This window comes from Rhinoraja longicauda, chromosome 9 (genome assembly GCF_053455715.1).
Source record: "Rhinoraja longicauda isolate Sanriku21f chromosome 9, sRhiLon1.1, whole genome shotgun sequence".
Classification (NCBI taxonomy): Eukaryota; Metazoa; Chordata; class Chondrichthyes; order Rajiformes; family Arhynchobatidae; genus Rhinoraja; species Rhinoraja longicauda.
In genome coordinates this window covers 53235051-53247462 of record NC_135961.1, presented here as the reverse complement: position 1 = coordinate 53247462, position 12412 = coordinate 53235051, and the positions used below count along the sequence as shown (strand labels likewise).

The following is a 12412-nucleotide window of genomic DNA, read 5'->3' as shown; positions in this document are numbered from 1 at the left end:
GACCTGGACAAGCACAGTCATGATACCGGACTCGCTTATTCCCCGTTTTCTCTCTCCCTCCTTTCTTAAAAAGTGGGGTTACATTGGCTACCCTCCAGTCCACGGGAACCGACCCAGAGTCGAGAGAACATTGGAAAATGATCACCAATGCATCCACGGTATTTATTCACAAAATGCTGGAGTAACTCAGCAGGTCAGGCAGCATCTCAGGAGAGAAGGAATGGGTGACCAATGCATCCAAGATTGCTAGGGCTACCTCCTTGAGTACTCTGGGATGCAGACCATCAGACCCTGGGGGTTTATCTGCCTTCAGTCCCAACAGTTTACCTAACACCATTTACTGTCTAATGACTAATGTTCCAGAGACCGAGTCTTTAACAATACCTGTTTATATATAACAAACATTTTATTCTTCGTGAGAAGCTGCTAAATGTATTTGATTAATATAAATCAGATCTATAAATAATCGGCCCGGAGGTTTAAATGCACACATTCCCCACCCTGGTAATCCGGTTGTAGCGTTTCCTGTTTTTACGGTTTCGAGAGGTTGCTGTGGGAAGACAGATAAGGGAGAAACTCGAAAGCTGTCGAGCAAGTTCTTGTTTTGCTGGAAAGGCATCTGGGCAGCTGGGCAGATCTGAACACATGACAGGAAGAGCCAATCCAACCCCGATAGCAGCAGCAGCAGCAGCAGTGGGCGAGGCACATAGCAAGGAGCTTTGTGGAAAGGCACGCATTCATTCACACGGCCGACTGTGGGGTCTGTGAGTCCCTTCCTCTCCAAGCCTGTCGGATCTGAACTGCAACATCAAACCACTCGCAGCGCCCGAGGTACATTATTACTGAAACATAGTGTTCCTGCTCCTCCGATTCTCATTTCCAGCCTTCCTGTCCCGGTTACAGTGAGCACACCCCAGGATGTAAAGGCAATGTCTCACACTGTCAGTGGGAGAGGCTGTGCGGCGCTTACTCGGGGCCTCGGTTCATTTTATTGAGGGATGGATGTTGCCTTGTAAAATCAGCTCAGACAATCTTCATCCTTTCAAAGGACACGCAGTGTGTGCTCTCCCTTTGTCTCGTCTCTCGAGGACGATACGGGGAATGAACAGAGCCGGGTAGTGGGGTTGACACCAGTAACAGCTGGAGGCTTTCAGAGGGTAGGCTCTGTCTGGGGGAGCCAGACATGAGGTTTAATGTCTTCACATTTCCTAGCAGATGGGGGAGAGAGGCTCGGGGGGGGGGGGGGGGGGAGGATGGGGTAGGGTGGGGGAAGAATGAGGTGATTGGGTGATTGAGAGAGGAGTGATAGTGAGGGATGAGTGAAGGGTGAGCCAGTGGTGATGAAGGTGGGTGGTGAGGTTGCTGGGTGATGGTTAGCGTGGGGCTGGTGACGAGGGGGTGGAAGGTTGGGTGGTGTGGAAATGGAGGAGTGCTGGTGAGCAAGTTGAGGGATAGGAAGTGAGGGACAGGTGTTGACAGTTAAGGGGTGAAGGATAGGTTGTGACTAGGAGTGGTGGGGCTCATGAGATGGGAGCAGTTGTGAGCAGGTTGGGGTGCTATGGAAGTGGGAGTGAATTGAGCATTACAAAGAGAAGCTCGTTCAGCCCCTCTTGTCAGCAACAGCATTCAGTGAGATTTGTGGGAAAGCATTTATCAGTACCACTTTCCTGCATTAACTCCAGATCGTTTAATATCTAGAAATTCATCAACTCTTAGAGACAGAATCCTCTGAAGCAGACAATTTCAGAGACTCGCCAACTATTGGGGGTAAAGCTTATTCTTGCCATTGCTCTGGATGACCCTCCCACCCCCACTAATCCTAGACACCTCGGTCAGGTGAAACATTAACTTTAAAATTACCTCTCATTGCTCTAAAATCGTCGTCCCGGTGGCTATCCCTCGAGGTCGAGGATGATGGTCTACGTTCCACTGTCGGAATGAAGACGCCTGTGCATGTGTTTGTTTAACGTGTACTTGATCTTGCACTCCAAGAAGCACACGGTCCTTCACAAATTAATCAACTAATTCCAATGGCAAGGGAACCAAGACGATTGGAGCTGGTAGATTTGTTGCTGCCTTCATCCGCCTTCACAGCCGTTGAGTTCAAGATAACTTTGTCTGCCTGGTCCGCCGTTGAGGTCTTGTATGTTGGATCGTTCTTAGTCTGGACCCTCATCCTCGACCTTACCGCCATGGGTGGCCCTATCAGACGCTAGTGCTTCCGACGGCATCGCTCTCGGAATCATGGGGGCACGCAAGCCTCTTCACCACAACAAGGTGAACGATCCGAAGAGGGCTCTAAAATAAAGAGGAAGTGTAGGACCAGTCTGCTTAATCTCTCTTCGTATGACAATTTGGTGAAGCTATACAGTTCCCTCTCTGTAAAAAGTACATTCTTCCTTTGGTTGGAGACTGGGTCTGTGCACAATAATGCAATGGCCTCCCATCAGGGTCCAATGTAATTAGACACACTATTTCTTCTGAAGAAGGGCCCGAGCAGAAAGGTTGCCTGTCCATTCCCATCACAGATGCTGCCTCACCCACTATTGCATCAGTGCTTTTGTGTTTTGCTCAAGCTTCAAGCTTCCTGTACTGAAATCTTGTTGCAATAAAAGCTGACGTATTGTTGGTCTTCCTGATGCTTTGCCGTACATAAATGTTAACGTTCAAGTGGGTCCAAGAAAACCAAGTCCTTCACAACACTGACACCTTTCTGTTTAAATGGAGAGAACGCAAGAGAATGGGGTTGAGAGGGAAAGATAGATCAGCCATGATTGAATGGCAGAGGAGACTTGATGGGCCAAAAGGCCTAATTCTGCACCTATAACATACGAGCTCCAGCTTTCTAGTTTTTTCGCTACATATTAAGGAGGAAGCAAATACATTTCTGAAAGATCAGAGAATAGTGCACAATGAGAAACTGCACAGAAGAGGAGTTGAGGCCTGATGCAGAGGAGCAATGATCATATGAATGGCAGGACAGGCTAGAGGGGCTGAATGGCCTACTTTGCCCCTATTTTCTCATGCTTTTTTCTGTGGGTGATGTTATATCCATATCCTTGCCTGTTTAGTTAACCTGTAAACATCTCCCTGAAGTCCCTCTGCATCCTCCTCATGGCTCACAGCGCCGCCCCGCTTTGTATCATTAATAAAACAGGATATATGACATAATGCTCTCGTGTCACTGATGCAGATTGTGAACACCTGGGGCCCCAGCACTGATCTTTGCAACACCCACTAGTCACAGCTTCCCAACCCTTTTATTCCTGCATTGTTGACTATTAGTTAATCAATTATCATTCCACATGTACCTACTTGCAATACCATGTGCTCAAATGTTCCTTAATAATCTATGGTGAAGCACCTTGCTGATGGCTTCTGTAAGTCTGAATACACTTGTTTGTCTTGAAGATCGACACAAAATGCTGGAGTAACTCAGTGGGTCAGGCAGCATCTCTGGAGAAAAGGAATAGGTGACGTTTTGGGTCACGGCCCTTCTTCAGACCTGTTTGTCCTTCTCTATTCCGCTTAGTGAAATAGACTCAACAAACTACCTGGCTTGTCACAAACCTGACATTTCATAAATCCAGGTGTGCTCTGTCAAAACTTACTATTAAGTTCTAAGTGTTTTGTAACGGCTGGCAGACCTCCCAACCCTTCCGAATTTGGCGTAAAATTTCCACTTTCTTATCTCATTTCCGCCATTCCGATTTCGCCTCACATTTTTCCACAAAACACATGCTTTGCTGCTTGCCCTGCCCCTCACCTCGCCCCACCGCTCGCCTGGCATCGCCCCGCCTTGCGCCTGGCCTCGATTGTTTAGAATTTGGGCAAGTTTTATCATTTGAATTTACAAATTGCAAAATGGGGTAGAATATAAATTAGCTTAAAGTAATTACCACAACAAGGAAAGATTTACCCGACTGAAACCTAGATGGGCTGCCTTGTCTCATGAGGAAAAATTAGACAAGTTGGGTTTGTATCCACAGGAGTTCAAAAGAGTGTGGTGGTGATGTAAATTGTAAGATGCTCAGGAGTGTAGGCAAGGTGAATGTGGAGAGGACATTTCCTTTTGTGGGACAATATGGGACTAGGGGCCCGCTATTTATTTGATTTTATTGATGTACAGAAGGATCGTGGAGTCCAAGTCCATAGCTCCTTGAAAGTAGCAACACAAGTAGTCAGAATGGTAAAGAAGTGAATGGCATGCATGCTTGCCTTCATTGGTCAGGGTTTTTATGTATAACGATCAGGAAGTCATGTTTGGTAGTGTTATAAAACATTGGTTGGGCCACATTTTGAGTCTTGTGTGCAGTTCCGGTTGAACTTATACAGGAAGGATGTGGAGGCTTTGGATAGAGTACTACAGAGGTTTATTGGGATGCTGTCCAGATTAGAGGGTATTAGCTATAATAAAAGGTTAGACAAACTTGGATTCGTTTTTCTGGAAAGCCGGAGGTTGAGGGGAGATCAGATGGAAGTTTATAAAATGTTGAGAGGCATGGATAAATTGGACAGTCAGAAATTTTCTCCCAAGGAGGAAATGCCAAATACTAGAGGGCATAGCTATAAGGACAGAGGGGGAAAAGAAATGTGTAGGACAAACATTTGGCATGGAGCGCTGCAAAGGCATGTAGTGGAAGCAGATACGATAGTGGTGTTTAAAGGGCTTTTAGTTGGGCGCGTGAATTTTAAGGATACAGAGGTTTTACGGAGCATGTGCAGGCTGAAAAGATGAGTTTGACAGCACAGGCATCGTGGGCCGAAGGGCCTGTTCTTTGCTGTATTGTTCGATGTTTCAAAATAGGCAGCCACCCATTAAAGATCCCACACATCTGTGAAAGATGTCCCTCCAGCAGCAGAACCCCGAGTGCCTGATTAAGTTGACGTGAATCATAAACCTTCAGCCTGCTGCTGAATGTGAAACTGACTGAACCATTTCTCACTCGTATCTCTGACTAACCCCAGTGTTCTTGTCTCCGTTGCCAGGTGAATTCGTCAGATACCATGGCAGCTGAAGAGGCTCAGGCCCTGGAGAAAGTCAACAGTGTGATGATGCTGGGCGAAGCGGAGGAAGTCAGGAAGGACCTGGAGTTGATCATGAAGCCCTACGCCAATTGGGAGGAGTTCCTGACTCCCGGGCCCATCTCCATAGCCATACTGGGCGAGCTGCTCTTCATATCAGCAGCAGACGCCTTCCAGGTGAAACTCAATCCGACAGGGAGCCCCGTAACGTTCCTGCGGCACCCGGGATCTTTCCATGCCTGCCTGATGCAGGTGAGCGACCAGGGCTGGAAGGCCTTCAACAAGGCCCACAAGAACATGGACCAGATACGCCTCTATACCCAGATGGCCCCCAAGCACCTGGCCAGCGCCGTGCAGGTTCTGAGCCGTGAGCCCAAGGTAGTCAAAGCCATGCTGCCCAGCCGGCTGAACAGCCTGAAAAAGGTGGCGGAGCAGTGCCAAGAACTGGCCGAGTCTGTGGAGGGGGAGTTTGCCTTGCTCATTGACTTGGTGCAAGAGCTGCTGGAGGTGTGCGCCAGCTCCCGGACTGAGTACAGCGACCAGGTGGAAGACGTCAAGCGAACACTGAAGGAGTCACAGCTTCAGAAGGCGACAATGGAGCAGGAGAAGAAGAAGGTGGAGGCTCAGGTCACCGAGACCTACGCCAGGATGGAGGAGGTGCGCGTCTCCTACCAGAAGGCGGTTAAGATGATCCCCAGCGGAAAGAACTTAGTGGGAGTTTACGTGACGCAGTCTTTGCTGGACCTCACCAACAGCTTGGCCACTGAGTTGGTGGCCATGGGCATGACGGAACCCATCAGCCTGGCCCTCGAGATCACCGATGCAGCCACACAGCACTTCAAGAAGAAGATCGAGAACAAGAAGACGGCGGGCTCTGTGGACCCAAAGGCCAATAGCGCCAAGCCTGTGAGCTCGGCCAATGTCTGCGTGAAAGCCCTGGAGATGGTGGTGGCCAGCACACTGCTCCAGGACCTGGTGTCAGACAGTGGGACCGTCGACCCCAGCCAGCTGGGCACCAGCTCATCCAACTACAAGTCCATGTTCCTGAGCAGCCTGAAGCAGGTTGAGCAGGAGGAGGATAGTGATGCCAAGAGTACCACCTTGGAGCTGTGCCAGAGTGGCATTGCCGTGTGTGAGCAGCTGGAGGAGATCGGCGAGAAACCCAGCAATGCCCAGATGCAAAACCTTGTCTCTGCCATTAATGAGCAGACCACCAAGTTTCAGGAGTACATGTCAGACATTAGAAAGTCCAGCAACACCCCAGCCATTGCTCTGCAGCCACCAAACCTGACCAGCGTCTCCAAGGAGGAGAAGGTGCAGAAAGGGCTGGCAAAAATGGTCTTGGATCAAGCTTGTTTCAGAGTGGAGCAAGCAAAGTGCCAACTGGACACAAGTCGAGAGAACTACCAGAAAATAACCGAGACCAAGGAGAAGATGACCAAGGACCTCGAAGAGGTCTTGCTGACCATGATGAGATGTCAGGTGAAGGAGATAGACTATGACACTACCCTCAAGCTGCTGGTGACAGGTCTGGGTGCTCTGAGCCAGGTCAAGGAGCAGTGGGCCAAGATGAGCAACTTCTTCCAGATGATGTCCAACCTGATTAAAGTCTCTCTCAATGACACCATCACCCAGTTTACCAGCGACAGTGAAGGCTGCGAACTCATCCCTGGCTATTCCCAGGACTCGTTTATCAAGGATATGATCTACACTGAGGCTTTTCGGGCGTGTAGCGTTGCAAACCTCTGCCACCTGATCTCCAGGACCTACGTGGAGGTTTCCCAGAAGCACCTGAGGGACCAAGTCACCAGTCTGGAAACCTACATCAACCTGAGTCCCTCGGACCCCCTGTTTAATGTAAAGCGCAGCAAGCTCCAAGAAGATTACACAGTCGCTAGGGAGGCCATCAAGGACCTGGTCCTTAAAAACAAGGAGGAGTTTGAGAGACAAATTCAGCAGAGGATTGAACACATTAGCTCAACTCTACAAGATGCCGTGCCACTGGCAGTGAAACAATAGATCGTGATTGTCCAGAGTTGTCCAGCCAATTGTCCAGCAGTCTCCACATAGTCTGAAGACAGGGTGTGGAAGGCACATGTTGAACTTTGCCGTCTGCAAGACCACTTAGCTTTTGCTTGACCCAAGTAGTTCCCTCCACCCTATGGGGTCATCAGTGGAGCTCAGGGATATCACAAGTTCATGAAAGATAGATCAGCTACGATTGAATGGCGGAGTAGACTTGAAGGGCCGAATGGCCTAATTCTGCTCCTATCCTGCCTCCATGGTGCCTTTCATGAGCTTGTGATATCCCCGTGCTCCAAAGATGACTCCATGCCCTGAGAATGAAAGTTAGTTCTCAGAAATCAGATGGCAATCCCAGCCAAGGCTGGGGGGGTGGGCTGGGGGGGGGGGGGGGGGGGGGGGGGGTGGGTACACTCCTTGATGCTGCACTGTGGCGTCTTGCGTCTGTATGGGCAGGAGAGAAATTGTGAGTGGGTTAAATTGAACATGCACATTTTCTTCTTTAAAAAAAAAGTTTTTATCCTTGCTAAAACTGCAAAAGATGCAACCACATCCCTAGGTAATCTGTGGTTCAGGGAATGATCTTCTGAACAGTATAATTGTTGGTCCCTATGAGCTTGCCTTTGATGCCCACTGCTGTATCAGTGAGGTACTTGTGTCCCAGACCAGGCCTTGGCTCTAAAATCCCAAGGACTGAATATCAGGAGATGGCATGGGGAGGGGTTGGTGTGGACTTATCGATGAAGCCCCCAGCAGGTTGGGGCCAGGTAGAGATAGTGATTTTGATGACCCCTCCTCCATGAGCTTTTATAAACCCTTGACAATCTTCAAGAGGGCTGCCTTGCTATTAGTTCAGACCAAAGAGATTGGAAATGGGCTGGCTGGGTCCTGTTGAGCCTCACTAGACTGGTGTGATAATTTTGTGCACCGCAAAGAAGCCCACCTGATGTATTTAAATACTTAACAAGGTCATTGCCACTGGGGATAGATTCAAAGGTTGAAGGCAATACCAAGGGTGGGCCGGTGAGGGGAGTACCCGACGAGCAACTTAGTAGCCTGGGCAATTCAAGAGTTTGTTTCAGCCAGGTTTGAACAAACTGCTGTGAATAAAAGTGGATAGATTCTGCAAATGATGCTTGCTTCCAACCTGAAAATGGACCACTGAATGCATGTCCCTCTGCCTTCAAAGAATGCTTCAATAAATAATCAAAAAGCATCAGAGAGAAAACAATTCCAAAATTATTTTTGTGTTTTTCTACTAATGCTGGGATACAGCGGACCAGGCCTGTCTGCCCACTTACTCTACACTAACAATCAACCTCCCCACTTACTCTACACTAACAATCAACCTCCCCACTTACTCTACACTAACAATCAACCTCCCACCGTAACACTATCCTATCTGAACACAACCTAATCTCCCCACACGCTCATCAACTCTCCCAGATTCCACTATCCACTTGCACATTCGGGACAATTTCCAGTGGCCAATTCACCAAGCAACCCTGCTTTGGGATATAGAAGAAAACTGGAGCTCTCATTATCATATTCCACTGCGTGGTTCTCCATTTGAAACTTCAACTCTATTTATCTCTCCATTTATCTGCTGGTTTCTGAAAGATTATTTTATTAATATATGACCTGTTTTACAGGGCTAATAAAATATAACGTGTGATATTAAGATTAAATGATGGAAACTCTCAGCAGGTCAGATAGCGTCTGTGGAGATAACAGTTAATGTTTCTGATTGAAGATCTCCTTCAGAACAGTGAAAGGGAGATTGTAAGTTAGCGGCAAGTTGGTGAGAGATCACGAGGAATGCGTGGAACAAAAAAAATATTTCCAATAGGGTGAAGCCAGAGTTGCCATTGGGGTGGGTTGTACGTCTAGAGTCAGAAGAGCATTCAGTGCAGCTGCAGGCCCTTCGGCCCGCCATGTCTGCACTGTCCAAATTACACTAGTTCTACACTATTCCCAGCCCAGAGCGCCCTAAGATCAAACACAGGTGATCGGCACAGGTCTCCCAATCTGTGTTTGGTTTTCCCAGTGCAGAGCAGATCAAACAATGAATGCAGCGCAGTAGAATGGAAAATGTATAAGTGAATTTCTACGTCATCTGGAAGGTGACTGTGGTCCTGCATGGTTGAAGGGAAGAGGTGAAACGACGGTTAGAAAGGGAGGGAGAGGTTGGGACAGAATAGTGAACCATGGTGTCGCAGTGATGGGGCAGGACAGTGGTGGTCAAAACTGAAATGGAATAAGCTGGTCATGGGGCAAGAGTGGTGGGAAAGACTACTAAGAGCAAGATTGTTCTGAGGCAAGTGTCCCGAGGCAAGACTTTCCTGAGGCGAGCCATTGGTGGGGCAAAGTGGTTGCGGGTAAATTAGGTCAACAAGCCAAATGGGTAAGGCAAATGTGGATTAAGACTCATTGGTGGTGGTGGGGGGGGGGGGGGGAGATGGCCAGTGGGCAGGTCATTCATGAGGTAAGTGTCGTGGAGCAATTCATCCATGGGGTAAGATTGTTGACAAGACAGTTGTAAGCTGAGACAGCTATGGAATAAGATGAGCATTGGACAAGCTAGTCGTTGGGCAATTCATTGATGGAACAAGATACCATGTGGGCAAGATCATCGTGGGGCACGACAGCTGTTGGACAAGGCAGTGGTGGTGCAAGCCAGTCATGGAACAAGACGGCCATAATTACAATTTGAGTAAGAAGGTCATGGGGAAAGGAGGTCATGGGGCATAAAGTTCATGGGGTTAGACCATCAGGGAGCAAGACTGTCATGGAGGAAAGCAGTTGGGATAAGATGGTCTTGGGGCAAGTCAGTTGTGGAGTGAGAGGGTTATCAGGCAATGCAGTCACGACGTAAGACAGTATTGAAAGACAAATGAGCGGTGCAATCATCGTTGGGTAAGTCAGCCACGGGGCAAGACTGTCAAGGTGCAATTCAGCCACAGGGTAAGACGGTTATGGGTCAAGACTATCATGGGTAAGACTACCACGGGGCAAGACATACAAGACAGTTGTGAGACATGTTGGTCATTGGGCAAGTTAGTCGTTGGATAACACTGTCATGCAGCTAAACCACTATGGGGACAAGACCACCATGAGTGCAAGGTGATGGTGGGACAAGATTTCCATTGGACAAGGCAGTCAAGGAGAAAGATGGTCGTGGGGCAAACCTGTCACGAAAGAAGGTGGACTGAGCTAAGATGGTCACGGTATAAGGTCTTAGGATAAGAGGGCTTTGGGGCAAGACTGTCATGGGGCAATTTACCCATGGGGCATGACTGGCTTGGGGCAAAAGTGGCATGGGATAAGATGATCATAGGGCAAATCTGCCATGGGTTAAGAATGTCACGAGCAAGATGTAAATGTAAAAAATGTAAAAAACCTTTATTGTCACTGCACAAAGTACAGCGAAATTAAAGCAGTCCTGATGATGCAATCACACACAGCAGACAGTACAAAGGATAAACCTTTATCCATAACAAGCTAAACCTAATCTACTGAATTAAACAAACTGACCTCGAATACAATATAAACAAAACAATTAAAATACGGTCAAGGCAGTGTACAGTGCAATCAAGACAGCAAGTTATTGCACAGCAATCAGAGCTAACATATTGCAAATGCATCACCAGAGGGCAGCAGTTGGAGCACCTGATGACCAGGATGGGAAGGATCCCTCAGGATGTTGGCTGCTCTGCTGAGGCAGCGGACAGAGTAAAGTTCCTCTAGAGAGCGCAGTGGGCAACCAATGATTTTCTTTGCAGAGTTGATGACCCTCTGAAGGGCTTTCTTGTCTGCCTCTGAGCTGCTGGTGTACCACATAGAAATACAGTACGTCAGCACACTCTCGATGGTGCAACGGTAGAAAGTCACTAGCAGCTGCTCTTGCAGGTTGTTCTTCCTGAGGATCCTCAGAAAGTAGAGCCACTGCTGTGCCTTTTTGACTGCCGCTATGGTGTTTGTGGTCCAGGAGAGATCCTCAGCAATAATGGGGATTAATTAAAGATAAAATGGGGCACGAAGATTATGGGGCAAGACTGTTGTGGGTCAAGACAGTCATGGAACGGAAGTATCAGGCAGCAAAACACACGACAAGACAGTCCTGGGATACAGTGGTCTGAACATGTCAGCCAGGAGCAAATCGCTGTGAGAAAAGAACGCACCCTCAGGGTGGAGATGAGATGGAATTTCTTTAGCCAGAGTTTGAATCGGTGGAGTTCATTGCCACAAATTATTGGGTATTTTTAAAGCTGACATTGGTGGATTCACGATGAGTAAGGGCATCAAGAGTCATGGGGAGAGGCAGAAGAATAGGGTTGGGAGGGAAAGATGGATCAACCATGATCGAATGGCGGAGCATACTCGATAGGCCAAATGGTCTAATGTCACTCCTATGTCTTATGGTATAAATAAAATATGCAAAGAAATTTCCTCTCTTCAACCGAAAGATAGAGCAAATTCACTGAACATAAAGATATGCATATTGAGTCGTGCCGTCTACAAAAGCCTGTGCAATAATGATGACAATATAATATGGGCCCACACAAAATGGGGAGCTGGCACAGAGGAGGAGTTGACAACTCATTCAGGTCATCAATGAATTGCATTGAATGGTGGCACAGACCTGAGGGACTGGGTGGCCATTCCTGCTCCAATTTACTTCTTGACTTATTGACATTAGCTTTAGGGTCCTAATATCCACACCAGATTCACACTGGAAGGGGAGCGAATGCGCAGGGCAGTAGGTAAAGAGCAGAGAGACAGTGAGAGGATACATAGCATGAGGATTTGAGTTTAGAAGCAAGGAGGTCCGTCTACAGTTGTATAGGGCCCTGGTGAGACCACACCTGGAGTATTGTGTGCAGTTCTGGTCTCCTAATTTGAGGAAGGGCATTCTTGCTATTCAAGGTGTGCAGCGTAGGGTTACCAGGTTAATTCCCGGGATGGTGGGCCTGACATATGATAAAAGAATGGGTCGACTGGGCTTGTGTTCACTGGAACTTAGAAGGATGAGAGGGGATCTTACAGAAACATATAACATTCTTAAGGGATTGGACAGGCTAGATGCAGGAAAAATATTCCTAATGTTGGGGGAGTGCAGAACCAGGGGCCACAGTTTAAGAATAAGGGGTCGGCCGTTTAGGACTGAGATGAGAAAAAACTTTTTCAGTTGTGAATCTGTGGAATTCTCTGTCACAGAAGGCAGTGGAGGCCAATTCACTGGATGTTTTCCATGTGAGACTAAGATGGAGCTCTTAGGGTTAACGGAATCAAGGGATTTGGAGAAAAACCAGGAACGGGATACTGATTTTGGTTTATGATCAGCCATGATATTGAATGGCGGTGC

The 12412-nt window shown here is 47.9% G+C and overlaps 1 protein-coding gene across 1 annotated transcript; it reads left to right on the top strand.

The window, feature by feature from the left end:
- Positions 1–698: 698 nt before the first annotated feature.
- On the top strand, positions 699–7392 carry LOC144597004 (uncharacterized). Its single transcript, XM_078405907.1, has 2 exons — positions 699–831; positions 4990–7392. Exon 2 carries the CDS (start codon positions 5008–5010, stop codon positions 7042–7044), a length of 2037 nt encoding a protein of 678 aa, XP_078262033.1. The 5' UTR covers positions 699–831; positions 4990–5007; the 3' UTR covers positions 7045–7392.
- The last annotated feature ends 5020 nt before the right edge of the window (positions 7393–12412 follow it).

Excerpts from the sequence above, each read along its gene's own strand:
- LOC144597004 (XM_078405907.1), top strand. The coding sequence starts at position 5,008 with ATGGCAGCTGAAGAGGCTCAGGCCCTGGAGAAAGTCAACAGTGTGATG.